The 27,809-nt window shown below is 43.6% G+C and overlaps 3 protein-coding genes across 10 annotated transcripts; 1 reads left to right on the plus strand and 2 right to left on the minus strand.

The window, feature by feature from the left end:
- Nucleotides 1-312: 312 nt before the first annotated feature.
- Nucleotides 313-6,358, plus strand: tspan13b (tetraspanin 13b). 2 transcript variants are annotated; one of them, XM_052472253.1, is made up of 6 exons: nt 313-553; nt 1,853-2,120; nt 2,781-2,861; nt 3,304-3,417; nt 3,655-3,765; nt 4,032-6,358. In XM_052472253.1, the coding sequence occupies exons 2-6, from the start codon at nt 1,953-1,955 to the stop codon at nt 4,104-4,106; spliced, it is 549 nt and encodes a 182-aa protein (XP_052328213.1). In that variant the 5' UTR covers nt 313-553; nt 1,853-1,952; the 3' UTR covers nt 4,107-6,358. The 2 variants fall into 2 exon arrangements, with proteins under 2 accessions (XP_052328213.1, XP_035651561.1); XM_035795668.2 differs by having other exon boundaries at nt 315-553; nt 1,953-2,120.
- Nucleotides 6,359-6,885: 527 nt separating this feature from the next.
- agr2 (anterior gradient 2) lies at nt 6,886-9,847 on the minus strand. Of its 2 annotated transcripts, none has more exons than XM_035795669.2 (8): nt 9,688-9,847; nt 8,923-9,059; nt 8,583-8,646; nt 8,342-8,394; nt 7,928-8,004; nt 7,665-7,728; nt 7,445-7,528; nt 6,886-7,195 (listed from the first exon to the last, which is right to left on the minus strand). In XM_035795669.2, the coding sequence occupies exons 2-8, from the start codon at nt 9,044-9,046 to the stop codon at nt 7,146-7,148; spliced, it is 516 nt and encodes a 171-aa protein (XP_035651562.1). In that variant the 5' UTR covers nt 9,047-9,059; nt 9,688-9,847; the 3' UTR covers nt 6,886-7,145. The 2 variants fall into 2 exon arrangements, with proteins under 2 accessions (XP_035651562.1, XP_035651563.1); XM_035795670.2 differs by having other exon boundaries at nt 8,923-9,055; nt 9,688-9,828.
- A 4,905-nt stretch (nt 9,848-14,752) lies between these two features.
- Nucleotides 14,753-27,644, minus strand: LOC118399529 (serine/threonine-protein phosphatase 1 regulatory subunit 10-like). Of its 6 annotated transcripts, XM_035795675.2 has the most exons (17): nt 27,630-27,644; nt 26,582-27,452; nt 22,986-23,099; nt 22,711-22,797; nt 22,294-22,481; nt 21,963-22,046; nt 21,508-21,648; nt 21,175-21,283; nt 20,736-20,860; nt 19,903-20,024; nt 19,464-19,803; nt 18,863-19,109; nt 18,638-18,713; nt 18,152-18,382; nt 17,844-17,967; nt 17,317-17,685; nt 14,753-17,080 (listed from the first exon to the last, which is right to left on the minus strand). In XM_035795675.2, exons 2-17 carry the CDS (start codon nt 26,587-26,589, stop codon nt 16,917-16,919), a joined length of 2,529 nt encoding a protein of 842 aa, XP_035651568.1. In that variant the 5' UTR covers nt 26,590-27,452; nt 27,630-27,644; the 3' UTR covers nt 14,753-16,916. The 6 variants fall into 6 exon arrangements, with proteins under 6 accessions (XP_035651568.1, XP_035651569.1, XP_035651570.1 ...); XM_035795676.2 differs by lacking the exon at nt 27,630-27,644 and having other exon boundaries at nt 25,661-27,461; XM_035795677.2 differs by lacking the exon at nt 27,630-27,644 and having other exon boundaries at nt 27,160-27,460.
- Nucleotides 27,645-27,809: the final 165 nt, after the last annotated feature.

Consider the following 27,809-nt stretch of genomic DNA (forward strand, 5'->3'; position numbering starts at 1 on the left):
GACGCTTAATTATTCATGAACTAGGCCTGCCTATGTCTGTAATGTGATGCTGGTCTTACATGCACATTCAATGGTAACCTCAACTAATTAGCCAGCTCCAGTTCTCATAAGGATATTTGGATATAGTGTATCATGTGTCCTCATCAATATTGATACAATGATCTTGTAATTTTTGTGTAGTCTATTTATCTGGAACGCATAGTCAACCTGCAGCTGCTGGAGCTGTCTGGCGGCCAGGACGTTCTGAAACGCGCACCCGCTCCAACGCCGCTCCGCAATTATTTGCATATCAATGACAAACGTTCTCCTTTAACCAATCAGCTTCCAGTGGAAGCTCCATCTCAACCTCCATTCTAGGCATGTCATCTCGCAACCAGACTTTGTAGTGGTGAAATTCGTAACCGTCTTGTTTAGGGTATTTTAATTTTGTTTTTACAAGGAATTACTTTATCTTACTATTCGTTTAGACTATTCAAAAAAAATCGCCAGGATGGGCTGCGCCGGATTCACCTGCTCCAAGCACTCCCTCTGTGCGCTCAATATCCTCTATGTTGTGAGTATACGGTTCAAGAATTTACCATATGGAGCATTATTATTCCACTGTAACAGGTTTTGGTTGTTGGGTCGGGTAGACTGACTATATGCTGCTTTTTATGCGGTCTGTACGGGTGTGTAAGACACATTTTTGCCGTGCAGCCTATTGAAAACAATACATTGGGTCAGACCGGGCTCCCATGCTATTAATTATTCAAACTGAGCCGTTGTCTGGAATAAGATCTACGTCTCCAGTTTGCCAAAGGCAACCTCGGCACTTCAAAATATTATAATTTATATTCACTATTTAGGTTAATGAATATTCAGAATAGCCTATATTATTTCCTGTTCATTTCCTATCTCTCCTGAGTCCTGACACTTTCCAATGTAAGTGTTCATCCTGTCTTTGCTCAGCTCAAACCATTCCTGATATATCTTATCGAGTGATAGTTACTGAAAACAACATATGGGCCATAGTGTGTGTGTCTGTAGACTCCATAGCATTCCTGTCCAAATCCTCAACACAGGGCCTCCAATGTTTTGCAGTCTGAGAAATACAGGAGTGGTGGTGGCATCAAAACAGACTACAGTGGTGACCTAGATTTAAGATGAATGTATGTTTGCAGGCAAATAAATGCTGTCATGGTGGAAAATGATGTTCCGCTTTTGACTGTTGCTTCTTCTGCCTCTAAAAGCATGTAGTCTGAGGTGTAGCCTGTGTCTCCTTCAATGTCCTCCTGACCGGTTTTACCATTGCAATTACATCACTCACTTTGTTTTATTACAAAAGCCTATCTGATTTGTGGTCAACATCCACTTTCTCTCTCTCTCTCTCTCTCTCCCTCTTTCTCTCTGTCTCTCTCTCTCTCTCTCTCTCTCTCCCTCTTTCTCTCTGTCTCTCTCTCTCTTTCTCTCTCTCTCTCTCTCCCTCTCTCTCTCTCTCTCTCTGTCTCTCCTCTCTCTCTCTCTCTCTCTCTCTCTCTCTCTCTCTCTCTCTCTCTCTCTCTCTCTCTCTCTCTCTCTCTCTCCCTGTCTCTCTCTCTTTCTCTCTCTGTCCCTGTCTCTTTCTCTCTGTTCTCTCTCTGTCTCTCTCTCTCTCTCTCTCTCTCTCTCTCTCTCTCTCTCTGTCCCTGTCTCTCTCTCTTTCTCTCTCTGTCTCTCTCTCTCTCCTCTCTCTTTCTCTTTCTCTCTGTCCCTGTCTCTGTCTCTCTCTCCCTCTCTCTCTCTCTCTCTCTCTCTCTCTCTCTCTCTCTCTCTCTCTCTCTCTCTCTCTCTCTCTCTCTCTCTCTCTCTCTCTCTCTCTCTCTCTCTCTCACAGACCATGTTTGACTGTGGAGAGTTCATACTTCATATAATGACCCATAGAGATCTATCACTTAGGGTCTTGGCTCTCTGTCCGTCCGTCCCTCCATTTCTAGATGGTGAGTCTGCTGATGATCGGCATCGCTGCATGGGGGAAGTGGTTCGGCCTGGTGTCAAGCTTCCAGGTGGTGGGCGGAGTCATCGGAGTGGGGGTGTTCCTGTTCTTGGTGGCATTGGTCGGCCTCATCGGGGCCGTGAAGCACCACCAGGTCCTACTCTTCTTCGTATCCCAACCTTCCACCACGGCAGACTTGACCTGACCCTAGACCCAAGTATATTTGGGGTCTAGAATTTGAATTATGGCTTGAGTATAGGTTTGGGGTTGGTTTTCAAGTCCATTAGATTGAGGCCTTGGGAAGGCTACGTGTTAAATTCAAGAGAACTCAAGTTTCAATTAAGCTTTTCAAATAGCTTCCGCAGATTGTCTGAATGAGACAATCCTCTACACGTCGTGTTTTACCCTCACCCATAGTGCTTTATTTCAATAGGACTCACAGCCCCTCGTTGTTTATCCATGACTTGTTTTCCAGGTTGTGCTGTTCTCTTCCCCCTGCCCTTCTGTATGTTGTGATCTTCCATTCATGCATGGCATGCACACGCAATGATATCTATGAGACCAGGTCCGGCATTGTATTACACATTGTAGTCAGCCTGCATAGATTCTCCTGACCCCTGACCCCTGCTGCTGTCTTTGTCATTATTACAGTATTATTATTATATTATTACATTACGTTATTACAGTATTACACAGTCATTAATAGTGTATTTCACACTCAAAATAATGAACCTCCGCCTTCGGAAGTGTGACGAACTGGGTTCAAAACTACAAACGCTCTGTGTTGAGTGTGTGTATTGGAGTGTTGTTCCTTGACAGTGGAGCCCAGTATATGATCATCCTCTTCATGGTGTTCATCGTCCAGTTCTCCGTCTCCAGCGCCTGTCTGGCCATCAACAAGGACCAGCAGGTAGGCACACACACTGCTGTCAATCACAACAACCTTCTGCTAGGTGCTAGAGGAACAAAACCAACTTTTCAGACAAAACCCAGAAACCTTGTGATGAAATAGTAGATGGATACAAGACAACCTGTACTCCCGAACCATGATACAGTGTGTCTATAAGGATGTGAGCTGAATTTTGTGGCGAAATCTTAGAGCTAAAGGACCTCCCGTGTCTCTTCTCAGGCTTTTTAGTGTTCTACACTATGGCGTGTTCCGGTTCCATGCCGTATGGATTATATGTTTTAGAAGTAGATCACTATTTTATTCAGACTGACCTCCATCCGGTTCTAGAACAGCTGACTACCTTAGAGATGTCTGGTCCTGTGCGTACAGGCATTATAATACACTCATACACACAGATCTGCATCTATGGTGGTCAGTGCCTGCGGTTGTACCCCTGTTTTAGGAACACCTGTTGGAGGTGGGATGGAACAACTCTCACACCACCCAGAGAGACATAGAGAAGAGTCTCAACTGCTGTGGCTTCTACTACGTAGACAACAACGGAACCTGCGATGCTGTGAGCGTGACCGAGTGAACCCTCTGTTGCACTGAATCTACTGTCTGTTGCCGTTGACCGCTCCTTCACATGTCCCGAGCTCTGTTTGTGCATGCCAAGATGTATAATTACAATGAAAGAACAAGTTTTTACGTATACAGCTTCTGATGATATTAGTTGCTGGATATTCAGTATTGTGGCTGTGAAGCAGTTTTCCTGACTAATTGGTCTGTGTGGTGTTTCTGTGTCCTTCTACAGGCCTGTTTCCCCAACCACTCCTGTTCACCGTGTGCTGAGCACATCCAGGCGCATGCAGGAGAGGTGCTGCGCTTCGTGGGCGGGATAGGCATCTTCTTCAGCTTCACTGAGGTGAGATCTCCCTTTATATACAGTCAGGGGAGTGTTCTGCTGTATCAATCAAGCAATCAATCAATTTAACTTATATAGTATTTTAAAATAGTGCTTTTGTCTTTACAGTAAACTAGCCTATTTTGAGGTGTAGTTCATGAAATCTAATAGGTATTGAAAATGTAGCTATATACAGTATGTAATCTATTTGTAGGTCAGCAGCATAAAACTGGGCCCAGTAATGCTTGTTATTTTGACCTCTGAATGTTTTATTCGTCCTTTTTCAGATCCTGGGGGTGTGGCTAACGTACCGGTACAGGAACCAGAAGGACCCTCGAGCGAATCCCAGTGCCTTCCTGTAACCGTTGGCAACTGCTGGCTTTGTACCCCGCTCTTGGAGTGGCCAACTTTCCTCCTGGAGAGCTACTGGTTGTGCAGGCTTTTGCTTCAGCCCTACTCTAACTGTGACACTAAAACAACTGATTCTTAACAAATTAGCTGCTCATCGGAGCCTTGTTCAGCTGAATCAATTGTGTTAGTTAAAGCAGGGCCGGAGTAAAAGCCTGCACACCAAGTAGCTCTCCAGGTGGAGGAGGGCTAGCCGCCTGTTTTAGGGGCTGTGTTTGTAAATAAGCGAGTGACTTGTGTGTGTTTTCACCAGCTGAGAAACGCGGTAGCTCTTTGTGTGGTGTTACATGATGTGATTGTTTTTCCAGAATGTGGTGTGTGTCTGGAAAATAACTGGGACATGTTCATTAGGCACCAAACGGAAGACGGAGGAACTAGCTTCACTTGTCGAATAGGAAACGCTCCTTTACACTTTCCGTTGCTAAATGTTTTCCGTGGTGTGCCCTAATGAACACGACCCTGTGTATATTAAAGATGCTGCATGAGCCTATTACCCTAATAGGACACCTTAAACCACTCCCAATCAGAACCATATCCTGTATACACTGAGTGTACAAAACATTAAGAACACCTTCCTCATATTGAGTTGCAGCCTCAATTCGTCAGGGAATGGACTCTACAAGGTGTCGAAAGCGTTCCACAGGGATGCTGGCCTTTTTGACTCCAATGCTTCTCATAGTTGTGTCAAGTTGGCTGGATGCCCTTTGGGTGGTGGACCATTGTTGATACACACAGGAAACTGTTGAACATGAAAAACCAAGCAGTGTTGCTTGCAGTTCTTGACACAAATCAGTGCGCCTGGCTCCTGCTACCTTACCTGTTTAAAGGAAGGCACGTCAATCCTTTGTCTTGCAAATTCACCCTCAATGTCTCAATTGTTTCAAGGCTTAAAAACACTTAACCCCCACCGTTCATCTACACTGATTGAAGTGACATCAATAACAGATCATAGCTTTCACCTGGATTCACCTGGTCAGTCTTTGTCATGGAAAGAGCAGGTGTCCTTAATGTTTTGTGCACTCCTTGTCTATCCTCTCATATACAGAGGCTCAGGCTTTTGCTTCTGGTGACAAATCTCGAGAAATTAACATTTTCAGATACCACATTTGATATTTGCCACACCCTTGATGGGCAAGCGTTCAGTATGCTCAGACCTGTATTAAAGCGTGTGAACTGTGATGTTGTTACAACTGAATGACTCCTGTATTACAGATGATAGCTGACATGATGAAGAACAGTTAGCATTATTTTGTGCGCATGTCGACTGAAGATGTCTTTGAATATTTGTACATTTGATTTGAATCCATCAGTAACTGAAGGACTGTAGGATGCCGTTGATAATTGTATGCTGTAACTTCATAACTACAACTATTTAAGCAGCTTGTTGTTGCCTTTACTTTAAGTCATTATGTTACACAGCATTTGGATTTTTTTGTGTTCTGAATGTTTATTTCTGACACAAATAACCTGATAATTCCTAATGATTTGAAATCAGAAAAAACAAGGGATACTTCAAGGGATTTTGGCAACGATGTTATCTACTTCCCCAGACTCAAATGAATATGTGGATACCATTTTTATGTCTCTGTGTTCATTATGAAGGAAGTTAGTTGTTTTGTGAGCCATTGCTAACTAGCATTAGCGCAACGACTAGAAGTCTTTGGGTATCTACCAGCATGCTAGCAGACACCCATAGACTTCCAGTCATTGAGCTAGCGCTAGTTAGCAACTTCCTTCCAACTGCAAGCAGACACATAAAAAGGGTATCCATGAATTCATCTGATTCTGGAGAAGTGGATAAAAGGCCTCATTGCCAAACTCCTAAAGTGTCCCTTTAAGAGTCAATTGCTCATGCTGTCTGAATATCATCAGTATAAAATGCTTGGGAAGACTGACATGTGAAAGAAGAGATGAGCTTTGTTCTGCAGATAGTGTTACAAAGCCTGGCAGTCGATTGTGTGTGTGTGTGCGTGCGTGTACATAGGTGCGTGTGCTCATGCGTGTGGGTCTGTGCAAGTGTGCGTGTATGTCTGTTGTGTGCTGTTGTATCAGTTACCTTGGCTTGTGCCTTTTGCATGTCTCCTATACTAGTGTATACTTCTGCTTCCACCTCCCTGGTGGTTCTGTGAACTACAACATACCTGAGCCTTTGTACAAGAAATCTCAATTAAATAGAAAGGTTAAAAAATATATATTTCATACACTGTTTCTGTTCTTTGGTTTTCCTTTCCGTTCAACAATAAGTAACTCCATTCCCACCAATGCCCAGTCAAGTTGACCAAGTTGAATTTTTTTCCTGAAAGTTCACTGGGTTTGTTGGGCTCAATTTCCACAGAAACCAGTGGCATTCAATGACGTTGCAAAATGTAGAGCTCAGCTCACAGCAGTAGCCTAGTAACCCTTTCCAAGAAACTCTCAAATCTCTACAGAAGTGGAATGACAAAATAATGCTTTTATTTGCTAAATGACATATTAGATTCCCATGAACTTATTGCATTGCAATATTATAGTACTACATGACATTACTAAGAATCATGTGTGGGTGTGTCATTCCCTCACTGGCCCCGCCCATTCAGGATGTGACCAGGATGTCAGCACTCACTCCCTAACTACACAAACACACGGATTCATGCACACCCACTGTGTGTTTTTTTTCCAATGGCCCTTTTAACCTGAGTCATTGTCATGAAGGGTGAAAGGACTGAATTACATTTTCCAATGAGACACAAATAATTTCATAATTGCACTATATTTAATAAAAAGACATCTCAGATGTACAGCAATACATTACAAAGACAGAGAAGTTCAGGAAAAATAACAGAATTTAAAAAATGTTTTGTGAAAGTGAAGACTAGTTCTTTCCAGTGCTTAGGTTTACATGGTGACAGTATGCCACTGGCTGACTCCTAGGCTCCAGAGAACGTTCAGACAATGTTCGGAGAACCTCTGAAGTCGCAGGCCAAAGGTCATGGGGTTACATGATGAGTCAGTGCTTACAACTCAGTCTTCAGCAGCTTCTTGGCCTTCTGCATGTTGCTCAGTACTACAGGGAAATGAAGATTATGTCACTCAGGAGCAGGTTGTTTCTCACAAAGGCAACATTTTCTAATCTCTGAATGAATTATAAAACAATCTGAATACACTTAGTAATACCTTACATTAATAAAAACGTAGACATGTGTATAAATGCTTAAACATTTACAATCTATGAAATACAGATTTATTAAAAGTATGTAAACCGTTAGTATGCAATGAAACAGTCAAAAGGGAGATAAGATCAAGTTGTACTCACAGAGTTTGATGTCAGAAGGCTCATAGGCGTACATACGGTTGGAGTAGCGCCCTGTGATGTCAGCCCTCACTGTCATAGAGGGATCTGAGGAGAGAGCGATGATGAGAGGGGGGATAACTATTGGTTAAAATCTGTTGCTTTTGTTTGATGCCATCATAAAGTAAATAATGACATTCCTTCTCATGTAATGCTGCTGGGAAAATGTGACATTTTCACTCACCGACAAAGATGATTCTAGGGACATACTGGCCATCAGGGGAAAGGTGCTTGTCTGTGGTTTCATACTGATAACACAGGGAAAGAAACACATATCAATGATTTGCTTCTTAATACTAAAAGTCAGGTCAACAAAAAATAAACAACAGTGCCCTAAAATACTAATATAAATCAAACCATAGAATCATCAAATCTAATAGATCAAAAGGGAAGTAATCTAGGTATTGATTCTGACAATGTTTTCCAAAGACTTCATTTACAACTCACCACCAGATTGAGGACGATGAGGTCTTCATCAGCCACCTTCTGGATGTCCTTGTCTTCAGCGAAGACCTTCTTCATGGCTGGATTCATGGAAGACATCATGAAAGACGTTATAAAAAGTGTTACATTGACTTAAGAGATGTCCATACATGGCAGCAGGATGTAAGAGGTGTATAACACCTTGGCAAACAGAGCCATGTTTGTTCTACCACGAGTTTGATAATGGCTGTTTAAACAAGTCCTGGTTTCTAATACAACCGAATGATGCATCACGATTTGGGAGAATACCAGGATGCAAATAATACTCATAAAAGCCAAGGGAGGGACATTGACCTGTGGTCTGTTCAGGAAGGTGCAACAGAGTGGCAGCTTATTTGCTATAGGTCAGGGGTTAGAGGTTAAAGGTCAGGGTCTTACATGCACTGTGAGGACAGTCCTCCAGGTGGAAGATGACCATCAGAGGCTTGTTCCTATGGAGACAAATGAGTTCTGGTTACAGAATAATATAAATCCTTGAAATGTATTTGTTTTGTTAAGTGTATTTATCAGCCATCTAGATCTGTTACATCAATGTGAAATAACACCTTGTTCCCTATTTTCAACTTCATAAAAAGTAGGGTGCCGTTTCGTATGTAGCCATAAATGTTTGTTCACTCACTGTGCCCTGGCCCAGTACAGAGCCTCCTCATAGGTCTGAGCCCAGATTAGTTGATCACCCCAGCCTATAGGAGACAGTCAGGAAGAACAGTGTCACTGCAACAGTTTCAGTACAATTTTAAAGAACATTCAGGTAGAGATATATTGTTTAGAACAGACATGCCTCTACTGACATGTAGAACAAGGAAGCGCATGTCAGCTCTTTTCATTAGATATCTCCGACCACACTGATCTTACAGAGCTTTGAGAATGAGGAAAAGGAGAATGTGTACTCATTAATTAATTCCTTAACAACACTATACACTGTGTTAAGCTTTGGAAATAGTAAGGGAGAGTGTTACCTCTGGAGAGAGTCTGAGGGATCCTCTTCCCCCTCTTGGCGATGTTCTTCTCAGGCTTAGCCAGAGATGAAGACACGGCTATGGCCACCAGGACCAACAGCACCGACAGCAGACCTCGGATCATGATTACTCCCTTTCTGGAAGGAAACAGAGTTCAATAAGCATCTCAGAGTAGGTAGAAGGTAGGATCAGGTCCCCACTGCCCATATCATTTTAATCATTATAATCTACAAGTCAAAAGTTGTATTTATTTAAGAACAAATTCTTATTTTCAATGACGGCCTAGGAACAGTGGGTTAACTGCCTGTTCAGGGGCAGAACGACAGATTTGTACCTTGTCAGCTCGGGGGTTTGAACTTGCAACCTTCCAGTTACTAGTCTAACGCTCTAACCACTAGGCTACCCTGCCACCCGAAAGTAATCCTATATCAGCACTCCTATTCTGAATCATTGTGAATATGGGCCCAGATAACTCAAAACTGCCACAAAACTGCACAGAGAGTCTACTTCTATTTGCATACTAGTATAACTCAACAGTATAGCTGAGGGAAAACAATATAAAGATCCATGCAGAATTACAAATAATTGCACATCTATTCAGATTTGTTCAAGTTGTTGAAGACTGAAAGACAGAAAAAGTTCACAGCATTTCAAGGCACATTTACCAGACAAAGGATCAGATGGATGGATTAGGGATGGTGAAGAGAGATGTGTGGTTAGAGAATAAGGCTTCCATTGTGGTGGAGGGAGAGATCCATTTCCTACCTGTTCTCTGTGGCACTTTTGTGTGTCTCCTGTGTTCTGCAGCTCCTCGTTCTGCTGTGTCCCTTCTCTCTCACCTGGACCTGCTCTTATACACCGGCCCTAAGCTCTCATGCTGACCCCTCCCACCAACCCTCACCTCTCCCTCTCTCCTCCCACAGCTCTGATTGAATGTGTGTCTACTGTGTAGGTAAGCAGCTCTGATTGAATGTGTGTGGACTGCGGAGGTAGGCAGCGTAATGGATTCTAGAACTTTCACTTTCTCTCCCTTCCATCGCTATTGGACACAGGCTTTTAAAGACATATTAAGCCTGGTTAAAATGTTTGCCCTGAGTTGGATATGATAGTGTTGTCATGTACATTTTCATGGAGTTTTACACAAAGAAAGTGTAACGGAACTGAATCATAATAGTTGGCTCAGATCCAAGGACAAGTCAGCATTAAATGGAGGAATCTGATATACCGGGGCTACTAGTCAGTTCATGATTGGTTCAGGTCAGATCCGTGAGATTGACATCATTCTCAATAAATTAACTTTCCTAAAGTAAACAAAAACCTTTAATAGGTTTGAAGGGGGAAGTTCATCCATTTTTACGTGGCCTTATTTTCACTCTTTCTGTGCTTGTAGTTGATCCCCCAAACCATTTTGTTTCGTTAGAGAAAATTGGCTGTCACATTTTGTTATAACTATAATGCAGTAGGAAAATATGAAAATGTGTCCAAAGCATGTTAGAAAACATTCTAAAACATCACAATCCCATTCTGAATGATGTCTCTGCACAATTTTATTTTTCAAAGATGTTCTGCTGTGCCATAAATTCATGTTTGAATGATGCAAATATGGATTTATGGGACAGTGGGGGAAAAGATCGGACGTAATATGAATCTGATTACATCAGAATCTCATTCTGAATGATGTCTCTGCTCAAAATGTGAAAAAAATGTCTACTGTCCCATAAATCCATATTTGCATCTCGTTGTAAACACAATCATGCAAACATGGATTTAGGGCACAGTGGAACCTCTTATTGTGCAGAGACATCATTCAGAATGGGATTATGATGTAATATGAGTTGGTGTGGAGTGTTTTAGAATGTGTTTTAGACACATTCTCTAAACTAATTGTAGTCAATGTCAAGTGATGACAGTTTAGGGCATCAGAAGCACAGAAAGACTGAATGTGTGAACCTCCCCGTTGGTGTTTGTACTTTTAGTGTAATATTGGATCAACTGTTTGTAGTGATGTAAAGGGTCATTGTGCACCAACATGGTGTTCTTATCACGTTTTAGGGAAGACCCAGATGCAGACAGTGTCGAAGTAACAAACGTTTATTATTAGAACAGGGACAGGCAAAACGACAGGTCAAGGGCAGGGCAGGCTCAGGGTCAGGGCAGGGAGAGGTCAGTAATCATGATCAGAGTCAAAAGGTACAGAACAGTCTCAGGGTCAGGGCAGGCAGAGGTCAGTAATCCAGATCAGAGTCAAAGGGTACAGAACAGTCTCAGGGTCAGGGCAGGCAGAGGTCAGTAATCCAGATCAGAGTCAAAAGGTACAGAACAGTCTCAGGGTCAGGGCAGGCAGAGGTCAGTAATCCTGATTAGAGTCAAAAGGTACAGAACAGTCTCAGGGTCAGGGCAGGGAGAGGTCAGTAATCATGATCAGAGTCAAAAGGTACAGAACAGTCTCAGGGTCAGGGCAGGCAGAGGTCAGTAATCCAGATCAGAGTCAAAGGGTACAGAACAGTCTCAGGGTCAGGGCAGGCAGAGGTCAGTAATCCAGATCAGAGTCAAAGGGTACAGAACAGTCTCAGGGTCAGGGCAGGCAGAGGTCAGTAATCCAGATCAGAGTCAAAAGGTACAGAACAGTCTCAGGGTCAGGGCAGGCAGAGGTCAGTAATCCAGATCAGAGTCAAAAGGTACAGAACAGTCTCAGGGTCAGGGCAGGCAGAGGTCAGTAATCCAGGGTGTTGTTTTACTTTTTTATTTCACCATAATTTAACCAGGTAGGCCAGTTGAGAACACCTTTATTTAACCAGGTAGGCCAGTTGAGAACAATTCTCATTTACAACTGCGACCTGGCCAAGATAAAGCAAAGCAGTTCGACACAAACAACAACACAGAGTTACACATGGAATAAACAAACATACAGTCAATAATACAGTAGAAAAATCTATATACAGCATGTGCAAATAAGATAAGATAAGAGAGGTAAGGCATTAAAGAGGCCATGGTGGCGAAGTCATTACAATATAGCAATTAACACCGGAGTGATAAGATGTGTAGATTAACCTTTTGAGGATCTGAGGACCCATGCCAAATCTTTTCAGTCTCCTGAGGGGGATAGGTTTTGTCGTGCCCTCTTCACAACTGTCTTGGTCTGCTTGGACCATGATAGTTTGTTGGTGATGTGGACACCAAGGAACTTGAAGCTCTCAACCTGCTCCACTACAGCCCCGTCGATGAGAATGGGGGTGTGCTCGGTCCTCCTTTTCCTGCAGTCCATAATCATCTCCTTTGTCTTGATCACGTTGAACTGTAACTCAGTAAAATATTTGAAATTGTTGTGTGATGCATTTATAGTTTTGTTCAGTATTCATTATAGCAAGACTTCGTAACATAATATTCTGGAGTCAGTTTTGCTTTCTTAAACTAAATATATCCTATATTCTGTCTTTACGGTGCCATACACATGTAAAAATCAGCATTGTGCTGTGAAATGTGCATTGTACTGCCTCTACCCAGAGGCCTGTTTACTTTTATTTGGGGGGGGGATTCATGCCTCTACACCATAGGAACTACAGCTTGATTACCCCTTACAGTTTTCACTCTCTCCTGCTAAGTTACTAAATAACTCTCCAGCTGTATTACCTAACACCCTGAACACACAGATTAAAGTGGGTGAAGAAACAAACTACCACATAGATTCTGTTGGTCTCATTAACCTTTTACTGCAGTGGGCTAAATTAAGGTCATACAGAATCTATTTTGAAACAAAAGTATACACCTCACACACGTGGTTATGGGCTTAGAAACAGAAGACACTTGTAACATGTCAGGTATAGAGTTGAAATCTATTCAATGTTGAGTTTGCATCCCAATATTACACTATATATGTGTTACAGAAGACTGAAACATAACAAAACTGTTTAACATAGAAACTGTTTGACATAACATGACACTCATGAAGCCACAAGGTCATTTTGACTACCTGAAAGGGTTACTTAAGTAATGGTTGGGTTTGTTTAAGGAACCAGGAAGTGCCTAGACAATGATGCCTATGAATTGAGAGTGGTTATACTGGTGCCCTTACTGAGCCCTCTCTCTCACAAGGCTTCTGACGGCACAACCCCCCACTCCATCCGACCCCATGCACAGACCAAGGGTAATGTGATCAGACCAACAGCAAGCACCAGGATCAATGGTGGCTTTGTTCAAGTCTCCATCCAGACAGACTGGCCTCTTCAACTACTACTACACCTCCGATTGATTTATCCACTCAGTCTTTTTAACATGGATATGATTGGTTTACTTGCACACTGAATGTACAAATATTCAAGATACTTTCAGAATATTGAGTTGCACCCCCCTTTTGCCCTCAGAACAGCCTCAATTCATCAGGGCAAGGACTCTACAAGGAGACAAAAGCATTCCACAGGGATGCTGGTTCATGTTGACTCCAATTCTTACCACAGTTGTGTCAAGTTGACTGGATGCCCTTTAGGTGGTGGACCATTCTTGATACACAAGGGAAGCTGTTGAGCATGAAAAACCCAGCAGCGTTGCAGTTCTTGACACAAATCAGTGTACCTGTTGTTCAAACAGTTGCTACTTTGAGGGTTTTACTTGCAGCTATAGATCTGGATAAGAGCATGTGAAATGCAGAAGGATAGGTCTATGTCAATTATCGCAGCAGACAAAGGGGTCCTTAACCCTCTCTCCCTTACTTCCCTCTCAGAATGCTGAAGTGTTCTAAACCCTCTCTCCCTTACTTCCCTCTCAGAATGCTGAGGTGTCCTTAACCCTCTCTCCCTTACTTCCCTCTCAGAATGCTGAGCTGTCCTTAACCCTCTCTCCCTTACTTCCCTCTCAAAATGCTGAGGTGTCCTTAACCCTCTCTCCCTTACTTCCCTCTCAGAATGCTGAGGTGTCCTTAACCCTCTCTCCCTTACTTCCCTCTCAGAATGCTGAGGTGTCCTTAACCCTCTCTCCCTTACAGAATGCTGAGGTGTCCTTAACCCTCTCTCCCTTACTTCCCTCTCAGAATGCTGAGGTGTCCTTAACCCTCTCTCCCTTACTTCCCTCTCAGAATGCTGAGGTGTCCTTAACCCTCTCTCCCTTACTTCCCTCTCAGAATGCTGAGCTGTCCTTAACCCTCTCTCCCTTACTTCCCTCTCAGAATGCTGAGGTGTCCTTAACCCTCTCTCCCTTACTTCCCTCTCAGAATGCTGAGCTGTCCTTAACCCTCTCTCCCTTACAGAATGCTGAGGTGTCCTTAACCCTCTCTCCCTTACAGAATGCTGAGCTGTCCTTAACCCTCTCTCCCTTACAGAATGCTGAGGTGTCCTTAACCCTCTCTCCCTTACAGAATGCTGAGGTGTCCTTAGCTCCTGAGGCACTGTCTATCCTTCTCGCCGTTCCTTCGTGTGTTTTCCCCAAGTCAATATTTGCAGTGGAGGGCACGGTTAAAGCCACTCCTGATCACACATTGAGTTGTCAGCCACCTGAGCCACCTGTCACTAGCCTCGCCCTGGGAACACGGATCTTCCGTACACTACCGTCGTCATAGGATGTAGGAGCTTGGATTAGGATGTGTAGTGTGTTTAATGACGCTTAAGAATGTTTAAAGTTCCCCTGAAACTTGTATATGTTCCTTCATAGGTCTTCTGACTATCTGGAACATTCATTGATATCCAAATACCAAAACATTTAAATAATGGCAGTCATCTTCAAAAGAAACTGAGATAAGAATTCCATTCAATACTGAAACACTTGTTAGATAAGAAGTTGAAACAAAACCGTTAGTGGACGACATATTCACGCCTCAAAATAACACAGAGCAACCCAGATATTCATTTTAGGACATTTATTAAGACATGTACAAAATACTCGTATGTATATATGTGTATGAATGCATGTATGCATTCACAGACACATGGATACATACATTTCTAACAAAACAAAACGGACCTCATTTTGGAGAGATCCAACTCAATTGTATCAAAATAAACACACAATAAATCCAACCAAAAACACAACATAATTCTAGTCCCACAAGAGACATGAAGGCCACTGTTTTCACAGAAAACACTTTGAATTAGTTGACCCAGAGAATGATTCCATAGTTTTACCCCGTTGTACATAGAACACGGACTGAACACGCGTCACCCAACTGAAGCCAACACAGTTGTGTGTGTGTGGAGAAACACTAATATGGGACTGTGTTTGTCACGTGGCATACAGGGGGACATTTGACCATCATGATGTCACATGAAAGACAAGATACGCTCAGTGGTACATGTTATAAAGCTGATGAAATATAATCAGAGGCTTCCTGAACTGAACCTCAGAAAGGAAAACCCTCATTCACTGTTATGTACCTTCTTGGTGAAAAGGCTCAGTCAAATCAAGCACCACTTGGCCCTGTTGTTCCCTTTCCTGTGATATGCAGACCACTAACGCCCACCAGTAGAAAACAACATGTAGCCTGCAGGCAGCGTTGGTTCAGTGCATAGGCCAAACATCGAGGGGGGGTTCTGTTAAATGTTCTCTTCTCAATACTGTTTCATCCATTTGTTGTGGAGGGGAAATGTTGGAGTCAGGTCTTTTTTAGAGCTAGATAGTAGTAGAACACAGCACAAGCAGTGTGGTGGGAATGGGGGGACATTATACATTACACTTAGGTCCTTTTTAAAGTACTTCCTCACTGATAACTCTTGCCTATGGGGAACTTTGCAAAGATCAAACAATATTCTTATTATTTGGTCACCTTTACATTCATCGTCTTGTTTTCTGTTGAAATCCTACGGTAGAAAAAGTGGCATGTTTTTCTATAAGCACACTTGGCCATAAATAGCTTTTAAAATGGTGTACTGAGCATTGTCATTTGGCCACGTCTGACTACAGTTTGAAAACTCCAGGGACCACAGTTGAACACAGTGCAACATTCATTCAGGAGAGAGGGCGGGGCTTAGACTCATTCAGGAGAGAGGGCGGGGCTTAGACTCATTCAGGAGAGAGGGCGGGGCTTAGACTCATTCAGGAGCTGAAGGTTGGCTACAGATCCTGTCTGTCTGAGGAACATGGGCCAATAGGGACACCCAGGGCAGGGATGGCACTACACAACTACAGAGCAGAATGATGGAAGGATAATTTAGCTTAAAGAAGTCTGACTCCATACTTAAAGTCTGACTTAATACTGGGGAGATGCTGGAGATGTTTCTATTGATTTTCTACCTTGATCATTGCTCACCTCTTAGCTCAGTGCTGATAAATCACTATCAGATAAATATATAGGAGATTAGTGCATAAGTCAGGGATAGCTGATAGGCTATATGGGACAGTGACAGACAGCAACCAGAGTAGTCATAGTGTGTGGTTAGTGTACATCATCAACCTGAACCAACAGTGTTAAAAATGATCACAATAAAACATCTACATCAACATATGAATGATCATCTCACAGCTATAGCAGAACCTATACTTTCCAAAGCTGGGACATGAGTGTGTGTGTGTATTCTTGCGTACAAGCAATGTCCTCTATCCCTGATCGAGGGAGTTTGAGCGAGCAGGGCAAACAAATGGATGTAGGAAGTTGAGCATTTCTTGGTGGACATCTTAGGTTGGTGTGTGGAGAAGAAAAGGAAGTAGTAGAGACATGTCTGATTCTGCCCTGTACATTCAGTATCTTCCTCTGCTACTGGGGAGTCCTCATATCAAAGTCCCAGTCACACAGAAGGAGAACAGTAGCAGAACTGCTTCTTCAACAGACCTGCAGAAGCATCACATTGACATCACCAGACCCGTGCAGAGTAATTGTTAAGGCAGGACTGCCTTGTCTGTCTATCTATTGGCTTGTCTTTCACCATGTCTTTCTAGCCTGGTGGGCAATCTGTCTCTCTGCACCTTTGTCCCAGTGGTGAAACCAAACCAGCAGAGTTTAATTCAGAGTTCTGCCACCTAGTGGTGATAAAATGGTATTGTCACGTATTGGTGTCAGTGGTGTGTTGGGTGGTCTAGTGCCCGTGCTGTGGCCCGTGGTCGTTGTACTGGTTGTGGGCGGGGTGGTTGGGGGGCAGGGGAGGACCGTTGACGCCGGGGTGGTAGAAAGCGCAGTTGCTCTCGTAACGGCAGTTTCCTTTCATCATGAAATGGCGACACACTGGCCTTTTGGACATGTCTATAAAAAAAAGAACAGAGTTGGCACACAACTAGCCAGCCAACCAAACGTCTGTACTGACTGCATCAAGGCTACAAGATGGCAAACAGAAATCAACTTGGTCTTTACTTTAATTGCACTACTGTGTGGCGGGGCCCTACATGGACAATACAAGGCACCGGTTCAGACTGGCCCTATAGGTATCTAACATAAAAACAGAATTACTAGAAGGGACATTCCCTTTCAATTCAACTCACCTCCCATGTTGTTGTGTCCTCCTCTAGGTCCTCCACGTCCTCTCCCTCTGAAGCCCACCTGTTCCCCTCCTCTCCCTCGGCCCCCGCGGTGGAAGTGTCCCCCCCGGTGTGGCCCCCCCCTCATCGAGTCGTCCCCCCAGTAGTTGCCGTTGTCTCCTCCGTGGCCCTGGGGCGGCGGGGGCCCCATCATGCGGGGGTTAGCGTTGAAGCCAGGGGGTCCGTGGTTGTGTGGGGGCGGGGGGTGGTTGTAGTGGGGTCCTCCGGGGCCCGGGGGCTTGCCTGCAGGAGGGAAACCCACTCCGTTCATGGGCATGCCCATGTTGGGCAGGTTGTTCATGCCTGGACCGTGGCCCAACAGGCCATGGCTCACTGTGGAGGAAAGACGGATACTAAGTCAACAATCATTCTACCACACATAGCGTCATACACAGTTAAGTGCAGCAAAAAATGGAAGAATACTTGGTTTGTTGGCTTGAATAAGTGTGAGAGAACTGAAGGTGTTGTGTGTTGTAAAGGTGTGTATGTACCTCCAGGCGGGGGGCCAGTGGGGGGGCCCTGGTTCTGCTGTAGAGAGCCCAGCAGCTGTTTGATCTTCTCAGAGAAGTCTGGCTGCTTGATCAGGTCCTCAGTAGACTGACCACCACTAGCTCCCTACAGGAGAGAGAGGGAGGAAGACAGAATTAAATAAACATCACAGATCCATTGGTTACAGGGCTTCTCCAGGGCTTCCAGAAGTTGTTTAAAACAGTTGCAGTACTCAATGCATTAATCCGATCATAATGTCAAAACAGGATTAGTTAATGTTTTGACATTTAAAAAAAAATCTCTCTCCTACCATGATGGAGGTGAGTAGCTCCTGTACGTTTACGGAGGGGGCAGCGGGGGCACCAGGCGTGCCCTGGGCGAGGTTGCCTAGGTTACCCAGGTTGCCCAACAGGTTGTTGGCCCCCAGGTTCCCCATGAGGTTGGCGAGGACGGGTGGCAGCTTGGAGGCCTCCACCCCTCCGGGGCCCACGCCAGAGCCAGGCTGGGACGACGTGTCCATGGGCTCCATCATGGTGGAGTCCTGGACAGGAGAAAGTTAGAGCACTGGACACAGAGGATGTTTGGAACATTGTGTGTGTTCTATATACTATCGGTTCTTTTTCAATCACTTTGGCACTTTTTTCAGATGCAAAACTATTCTAAACAAAAGCCAAAACTGATTACACTTGTAATGCTTCTTATTTTATGTTCAAACCCCTTTGGTTGGGCATTCATTGGAGTTGAACACATTTTTAGAACGGCACCAAAGTGATTGACAGAAAAGGGGACATCTCACCTCGTCCAAAGGTATGAGGCGTGGAGGCATGGGTTCGTAGGCCTCAGGCTCTGGTTCATGGGGGCTGTCAGGAACACTGAGGAGAAGAGAGGAGGTGAGTTTCCCCAATACAATGCAACACACTTTGAGCACCTAGTAACCCACTAGGCTATAGAAATCCACATCATTTTAAGCCATACTGCTCTCTCACACACACACACACACACACTCTCTGTGAATACGTACCTCTCCTTGGTGAGGAAAATCTCCTGCAGGATGCCAGTCTCACGGTCCCTCTGTGTGAGTCTCTCTGTGCTGTTGGCCCCGGCATTGACCAGGGGGCCGGTGAGGGCCAGGGGCCTCGGGAGGCTCCAAGGTACCCGCTCCTCCATGGAGTCGTGGGACAGGCGTCTCGCCATCTCAAACGTGTGGCGGTCCATCATCATCTCGCGCTTCGCCGCCTCGCCAAAGTCCTTGATCTTGTTGACGTTGACTGGAGAGGGGGATAGAGGGAAGAGGAGGAAAAAGGAGGAAGGTGAGAGAGGTGGAGAAGGAGGAGAGAGTTAGCCATGGCACCCAACATGGATGTGATCAGGAGAAGGGGATGCATTTTATTTATATAATTCTTTATTTATTTTATCTTGAGGATAAATGACAATTATTATTATTATTTTTTTAATAATCACATCCCTGTCCAAAGACTCTTAACAGAACTTAGTGAAGAGTAGATGTCTTCACTGTACAGTTAGCTAGCTACTGTATTGACAACTACCTAGTTTGACTATACAACCACAGTTTGACGTGCAATTACAAACAACACCGACCAAAAAAATTGAATTGAAGTTACCGTTAGTTTTTGTTCTCTCACCTCTCTCGGTCTCGTCCAGGTCGAAGTAGAAGTACTCTTTGAGCTGTTCCTCCTCGGCCCAGCGCACGCTCTTCTTCTTCTTGCCCTTCTTGGTCAGCTGACTGTCCTCTTCACCGCGGGGCTCCGCCAGGGCGTTGGGCTTCTCGCTGCCCGTGTCCATGGCCTCGGGGTCGTCAGCAGGGACCGGCGTCCCAGGCTGCTCCAGGTCTACAGGGACCTCGTGGGGAGGGGTGGTGGAGGCCGTCTGGGTCTCTGGGGACAAGGGTTTGGCACCGCCCTGAGGCGACAGGTAGGGGAGTTTACCCTCGAATTGACATGGCTGAGTGGAGGAGAGAGGTAGAGAGATGGGTGAATACTCAATTCCATTTGCACAGCCTTCCATAGGTTCAGGTGGTTGAGAGAGGAGTTGTCTGTCTACCTTGTTTGATGTGGGAGAGACAGCTTTGGGGTCTCTACCTTCCTTCCCTTTCTTCTTCTTAATCTTGATGCCAGGCACAGGGGCGGAGTTTAGGGCATCCAGGAAGCCGGTACCCTCAAGGGCTGTAGAGAGAAAGGAGGGTCTCTTAGTGACATCAATAACAGTCAACATAATGCTGTGGTAGTTGAGGGGGAGATTGGTTTGAAAGTGTGTTCGATGCACAGCACACTTTTTTTATGAGGAGTAGGGCACAAAACACATGGCATGTGAAAGAAACAGAAATGTTTGTTTATGCTCTGAAATGGTAAGCTCCCTTGTAGTTTACTGCAAGGTTTCAAGAAGGCCTTCCAATATAATAAATATGGTGTAGGGGAACATATACAACAGTGTGTGGGTATCTACCAGGGTTGAGGCCAATTCCTTTTCAAGTCAGTAAGAAAACTGACATTTAAATTCAAACATTTTCTCATAGAGAAGTACTGAGGACACCTGAAATGGGAAATTCACTTTCAACTCACTGAAGTGAAGAGGAATTGACCTCAACCTAATCTACTTGTTGAGGGGTCAGGTGTAGCCTAATCTACTTGTTGAGGGGTCAGGTGTAGCCTAATCTACTTGTTGAGGGGTCAGGTGTAGCCTAATCTACTTGTTGAGGGGTCAGGTGTAGCCTAATCTACTTGTTGAGGGGTCAGGTGTAGCCTAATCTACTTGTTGAGGGGTCAGGTGTAGCCTAATCTACTTGTTGAGGGGTCAGGTGTAGCCTAATCTACTTGTTGAGGGGTCAGATCTAACCTAGTAAATGCAGTGAACGGGTCAAAAAGATGGGTACATACTTGTTTCTGTTGAGGACTTACGTTGTGCTGGGATGATCTTCACTTTGATCTCCTTGGTCTGGTTAGGAGTGGTGTTGAGTGGTTTGTACTTCTTCTCCACAGGGGGACCGTCCAGAGGACCAAAACTGGTGGAGAGACAAGAGAATCACGGGTTAGGTTTCCCTCCTTAGGACCCAGACAGGTAGAGGGAGATAAGAAAATGTTGTGTTTTTATTATGACAGTTTGAATGAGTAATAATTCCAATATATCAATTACAAATGGCAAATACATCTGCCAATGACAGGTTTGATCAATACTCGAGATTAACCCACAATGAGGCAGCACTGAGCCGTGGTGTTATTCTGTGGTTGTGCAATTTCTATCCTGTTATTGGCTGGTAAGTCGTAGGACGGTGACACCTATACACAATGTGGACATGGATGTTATTGTGTAGTATACCTGGGTCTCTTGAGGACTTGGGCTGGTTTGATATTGTACTTGTCCCCCAGCTGGAGGGCCACGGGGGGCTTCTTGACCAGGACTGGGGTGGGAGCGTCCATCTCCAGGCCTGGAAGACAACACACAGGACAGGGTCAGGTCATTACATCTAGTACTTCAGCCCTAGCAGGAGCTTCATCTCCACAGTCAGAAACAGAATTACTTTTTCAGATTTGCATATTACTGTGGCCTGTTTTCTACTGAAGGACAATAAGCGTATACACAAAATCATCTTTTGTAAATGAAAAACTTTTTTGTGAAGAATTGCGAGGACAGAGTGTGAGTGTCGTGTACCTATGGAGCGGATCTTAGCATGGCTGGGAGCGTGAGCTTTGGGCTTCTCCCTCTTCCTCTCCTCCTCCGCTGCCTTCCCTCCATCAGCTGCCTTCACCTCTCGGACTGGCACTTTCCCCTCCTCCTTCTTACGCTTCTTATCTGAGAGAAAGAGAGAGACGGGGGAGTTACGTAAACATAAAGAGATGACAGTGAAGAGGAGAGTTAGAGACATGTTGACATTTCAATCATTTATCAGACGCTCTTATCCAGAGCGACATAGAGTAGTGAGTGCATACATTTGTGTATTTTTTCATACTGCTCCCGCGAGGGAATCGAACCCACAATCTTGGTATTGCAGGCGCCATGCACTATCAACTGAGCCACACAGGACTAGGGTCCGAAGTTGAACGTGAATGTGAGTGAAAGAGGGGAAAAGGAGGAACAATGGAGAGCATGAAGGGAAGGAGAGTTACCTGCAGGAGAGGTGGTGGAGACACTCTGGGAGCGAATGGTAGCCATCCAGCCATCCACCAGCCCAGCGGACAGCTTCCTCAGCTCTGGGAGACACACACCATGAGATACACACCATGAGATACACATCCACCTCGGACACTATCACTCAACAACTGACATCTACTGCACAGATACCACCACTATGGAACTCTATTGTCTTGGCCTTGGGTTTGTGAGAAAGCGAGTTACAAATAAAATGCTAAATCATTTCCCCACAGAGGTCAATTAGTCAGCTCAGTGTAATAGAGATGGTGGAAACACCAGGGCAAAGAAAGTTGTATAAAAACATACCCTCAGTCTCTCCAGTCTTGCTGAGCTGCTTGACCAGCTTGGCAGTGTTGTTCTGTTTCAGGTGGTCTACAGTGAGGGGCAGTTTCTGCAGCGTTAGCAGGATGAGCTGTAACAGGGGGGTGTTTGTGCTAGTCTTGGAGTAGGTCAGCCACGTATTCAGCAGCTTGTAGCCTCCCACTCGGATAAACCTGGACAAAGAGAAGGGACAGTCAATCAAATTATGTTTAAATTGCCAGTTTTTACAACAGATTTGTCAAAGTGCTTTACAGTAACCCGGCATAGAGACCCAACCCACCAAAGAACAAGCAGCAGCACAGTGGCAGAGAAAGCTCCCTAGTGAAGTAACTAAACAAGCCAGCCAGACCATAAGTCAATAAGGTTGATCAATTAAGAACAAAAGATGGGAGTAGATCTTACCGGTTGAGAATGTCGTGGGACTTGGTTTGTAGTAGGATATTCAGGTACATACACCTGCTCACCATCTTGTGAGAGGCCTTCATGAGACTGTGGAGAAAAAGACCATTAAGGAAGCTGACAATCAGAACAAAAGATAGGGGATGGACAACGCTGCCATTACAGTCCACACTCGCAACTCAAAATTATGTAAAAATTATGAAAAACACTAAACAGTAAAAAATAAGAGACCAAAAGCACACCATCAATTATTTTAAAAATGGCCGTGTGTTAATTACCTGAAGACTTTGGTGACTCCCTCCAGGCTGCGGAGCTCTCCATCTTTCCCCAGAAGGTTCTCTACCCCCTTCAGGACCTCTCTGGGGTCCACTGGGCCCACCGCCATCTCTGCTCTGAGCGAGGAACAGATATACACACTTAATATACAGGAGATCGCCTTACAACTCTGGCGCTTACTAAACAGTCATCGTTATCTTTCAATATGCAGCGAAAGTGATGTTTGCACTGCATGGTTCTTCCAGGCATGTCAGATTACACTTTGTTTTGGAAGAGCTCCTTGGAACAGACACCATCTGTTCTCTAGATCCTGCACAAAGCAAAGGCTTAGACAATTCAACATAGGTACTAAACCACAAGACCTTTCCAAACTCCTCTCTACCACGCGACTGAAAACAGGCCAGTTTCCTGCTATCCACAAAGCCAAGAGCAACACCACAAGGGCCCATGTCAAATCACCAACATTGCTAGATCTTTAGTCACACTGAAATCTGTCAAAACAAGGGGGGGTAGTGACATTCCCAGCTAACCCCTCCAAATTTACTGTTCAGCCTCAGTGCTGCTTTCGCATTCCAAATTCCATACTGCAGTGAACACCATGACTCGCTGACTGATCTACTGCCTCATACTTCAAATATTTGCATTTATTTCTCTCTTGATGGCTGGATCTGTCAGTTGTGTGGATTATCCTCATAGCGGAGGGAGAAGGGAGGACAGACGGGACCTACTGTCTCTGTTCTCAGGAGCTGCTGCAAGGCTTCCTCTAAGACAGCTGGGTATAGCCTAATACAAAGATTGCTTATAGGTCATGCTGCTAGTTCATTTTCTGTGTCAGTAATTCAATAGAACACAGAGAGCGAGCGGGAGGAAATAGGCAAGGAGTCAGTCAGTTCAACACAACACATTAGAAAATGACAGGTTATGCTGCAGTTTAGAACAGGTTCATGAGGACTTCCCCCAATGGCAGCAATATATTCAAGTAACTGCTTTATTCAACAGATTGTTAAAACATTACAAACAAGTTTCAACACCTTACATTCACGACTGCCTTAACAATATGTACAATCTAAAAAAGTTCATGGTAAGTGCAAATAAAAACAGATGAGTGATTAGGCTTGAATATGACAACCGGTAGGCCTACAAACTACAGTGGAGGGGAAGGTAGTTGTTGGTCTGAGCAGCAAACTTGTAAAACACATAATTGCACTGTACTGTTTGTTCCATTCTCTGAAAAAAAATACTCCCATTGAGGAATCTATTGAATTCCCTACATTATTTTCTAGAAACATCAAAGGTGATGAGAGCTATAGAAGCTAGAAGACGTTACTGATTCTGTCCTGGTAACGGAAGAGGATGTTACAACCCCTTCGTGTTTGTTAAGTGTGGGTGAATAATAATTTGGGTAGCTTCCCTCTCTACTAATAACAGACACATACTGGTAGCTAAACACTTGAGGCGCACTCACACTCACACACAGAGAAGGCCTTCAAACTGAAAGCCTATCAGTATTCAGTTTCAGGCAGGCGGTGCACTAAACTGGCGGTTGGAATGACCAGCTCCTTCACTGACAGAGAAGGGTGCAGTCACTTTACCAGTAGTATCAGGCGGCACAGGAACCCAAGGAGTACAGTTGGTTGAATAGAACACAGAAAACACCTATTCTATGACAAAGGCACTGTACTATTCATTTCAGTTAGATAAAAGGAACATATTTAACTTTTTGCTAGTAAGTATAAATAATTATTTTAAAGTAATATTAAAGTTACTTGTATTGATTGGTATTGTAAGTATTTGTATTTTAAGTTATTGATCTCACACATACATCCCTTAAAGTTTACAGGACTAGCGTGGCACCAGTATGTTAATTGCCTATGATTAACATTAGAATAAAGGAAATATTTCCCCCCCCCCATGTCTATACTGTGGACAAAAGAAATTCACATATTTAAAAAAAACAATCACTAGTCATTTAAGTCAGCTATTAATATACCTGCTGCGATGACAGGTAGCCTAGTGGTTAGAGCGTTGGGCCAACTGAAAGGTTGCTAGATCAAATCCCAGAGTTGACCAGGTACAAATCTGTTGTTCTGCCCCTGAACAAGGCAGTTAACCCACTGTTCTAGGTCATTATTGTAAATAAGAATTTGTTCTTAACTGACTTACCTAGTTAAATAAAAATGTATATATTTGAAATATATGCTTAAACTGAGCAGGAGACTGGCTCTACTACAAGTGGGTGGTTAAAATAACAAGAATGAACCTGTGCTACTGACATCCATTACCTTACAGTTCCATATAGGAACACTAGTAAACTGAGATCAGTTGGGGATCCAGTGGATCCTCTACGTAAAAAACGCAAAATAATCTCCACTAAAATATCAAACCATCGCTGCAAAATATTACTTGAATTTTTGCTGAGCCTTGTTCAAATGATCAATCTATGCGTAAATCATAATAACAATTTCGAGTAGGGGCAGGACTGAGGCTATCAACATGCTTTCCCCCTCGTTGTTCAATGCTTAACTGAATGCTTTTATGTTAATATTTTAAAGCTCATTATAATATGGTTGGACTATGTTCATTATCATATACTTTGAATTACTGTATCCAAGTATTACATGGATAATATCCAAGTATTTCATTTTGAAATGTCATGTGAGGAAATCAGTTGTCTTACCCGTTTAACTGTTGTAGTAGAAGTTTTATATAGTCTCAGAACTCCACAACACGGGACATAACACACAACTCCTGAAAATGTCACAACTGTTACACACTCACAGTCAATAGAAAGAAGTTATTGGGAAGACATGAGCTTAGTAAAGAACAATTCAACGGGGGAATAGATGTCAAGTAAACTAATGTTCATACACACATAAAAGGGCTTTGGTGTATTTACTGAAATATATAATGCAGTTGAAAACAGTAACACCTGTTATCATTTAGCTAGAATATAAAAAATACTTCTGTCACAATAGCTCAAAGCCCTGCCTATACCAGTGATGTTTTGTTTACATAACAATGTTCTTATCCATGGTTGACAATCACCATTAAATAAAATACATATTTTTGTCCTATGGAGTAAAATAAATTGGGAAAGAACAGCCTGTAGATAATCAACTTAATGAATTTGAATATGCCTTTCATTCACCCACACAATGTTCATGATGGTTATATAAGAATATCATGCAGCAGGCAGCCTTTTTAAGAGACAAGCTCTGCATCGGTCGTTGTATTGCACGCCCTACCCTAGCACTAGAATAAAGATCCTGTTCAATGACTAGTTCTGGTTAGGGGGAGCTAACCCGTGATCCACCGAAACTATATCTAGGCCCTGCCCTCTTTTGTTAACTGCTTCGTGGCTGCCAGCCTCGAGAACATAAAGAACAATGTATGCCAGCCTCATCGCCACAACAGTTAGCCTTACTATCACATTAGCAGCGCCGGATGATCATTTACTACCTATACAAAATAACGAACGATGGCGAACCACAACAGCTACATCGAGACGAAACTCGTTCCGCTATTCAGGGAAGTCAACTCCTGTCGCTCCAGAAAAACATACACTGCTGCCTCGAGTGTTCTGAAAAGACACAACTACCTCGCCATTTTGATGTAATTCCAACGAAACCAGTCTGCCTTGTACAATATTTCGAATGAGCATTTCCATCCTGCAATCTTTATCCTCAGATTGCCGTATAAATATCGGACACCTGGGGAAATTTCCTGCTCTAACGATATCGACGATACAATGTCATGCGTAAAAAACAACCACAAATGACCAATTTTTCCAGTGAAATCCGTAATCCTCAAACTAAGCAATCTTTATGTATAGATTGCGGTAGGTGTAAATTCCAAGGATATCTTATCAATTTAGCAGAGGGAGAAAAATATCCCCTTAACCTACGGCAATCTTTATGAATAGATTGCTTATGCTTAAATTAAACATTTGTTATACAGTTTATGTTGATCCGTCTCACACACAAAGAAACGGAGCGTTTCCACTCCGCACTTTCCTGTGTGAGCTCATAAACTAACGCGGCAGCTCCGCTAATGGAAACAGCAGCCCCGCACGGAGACCAGCCAGCGGACCAGGGACTACACCTTTTTGCGACTAAACGATTTCTCATTTAATGAATTTAACGTTAGATTCAGATTGGTTTGAAAATCAACACTTACTATAAATACCTCTCCTCAGCGTCTCGGGTAACTATATTATATTGTGCTTTACAGCAACAGATATCTTGTTACATCAGTTTTAAATCGTTAACCGTCATGTTTTAACGTTAACAATCTTATGGCTGGAAAAACTGGTTTTATGGGCAGGGTTGTGGTAGCTAAAAACTAGCTTTTCCTTCTGGAACAAACTGGAGGCAAAAATAGTAATCAAATGTCCATTACTTGAGGAAAAAATAGATTATTGAATTAGGATGTTCAAAGTCCTCGACGGTCACTCTTCAGAGACAAAAGACCTGAAAAAGAGCACACAAAACGAAAAACACATTTAAGATAAGATTCACTTATTTTCTGTGTTCATACAAACCTGAATCTTGGCAGATGTTTCTTATGATGGATTATGGTGAAAATGAATAATTGCGCAGTAGTTTTTTTTTGTTGAAAATAGCACTGTTTCTTTAGACGTTACTCACCTCAGAACAAATCCAGGAATGAACTAGAAAGGGAGGGACTTGGTATTTATACCCTGTGACGTTTTTGACGTCATACGCGTGTCGAGCATGCGCTTTCTGGGGTTTTCATGGTAACAAAATGGAGTTTTTGGTCACGCGCTGTTTTAGAACGACCTTCATTGTCCATCAAGGACAGAAACA

The sequence above is a fragment of the Oncorhynchus keta genome, chromosome 20, assembly GCF_023373465.1.
Source record: "Oncorhynchus keta strain PuntledgeMale-10-30-2019 chromosome 20, Oket_V2, whole genome shotgun sequence".
Taxonomy (NCBI): Eukaryota; Metazoa; Chordata; class Actinopteri; order Salmoniformes; family Salmonidae; genus Oncorhynchus; species Oncorhynchus keta.

Coding starts and splice junctions, on each gene's coding strand:
- tspan13b (XM_035795668.2), top strand. CDS start 491: ATGGGCTGCGCCGGATTCACCTGCTCCAAGCACTCCCTCTGTGCGCTC. Junction 554..1,952: donor CGCTCAATATCCTCTATGTT/GTGAGTATACGG, acceptor CTCCATTTCTAG/ATGGTGAGTCTGCTGATGAT. Junction 3,766..4,031: donor TCTTCTTCAGCTTCACTGAG/GTGAGATCTCCC, acceptor GTCCTTTTTCAG/ATCCTGGGGGTGTGGCTAAC.
- LOC118399529 (XM_035795675.2), bottom strand. Junction 21,649..21,962: donor CTCCACCACCTCTCCTGCAG/GTAACTCTCCTT, acceptor TCTTTCTCTCAG/ATAAGAAGCGTAAGAAGGAG. Junction 17,686..17,843: donor CACTGGCCCCCCGCCTGGAG/GTACATACACAC, acceptor TTTCCTCCACAG/TGAGCCATGGCCTGTTGGGC.
- agr2 (XM_035795669.2), bottom strand. CDS start 9,046: ATGATCCGAGGTCTGCTGTCGGTGCTGTTGGTCCTGGTGGCCATAGCC. Junction 8,005..8,341: donor GGACTGTCCTCACAGTGCAT/GTAAGACCCTGA, acceptor CCATGAATCCAG/CCATGAAGAAGGTCTTCGCT. Junction 7,729..7,927: donor TCATCGTCCTCAATCTGGTG/GTGAGTTGTAAA, acceptor CTGTGTTATCAG/TATGAAACCACAGACAAGCA.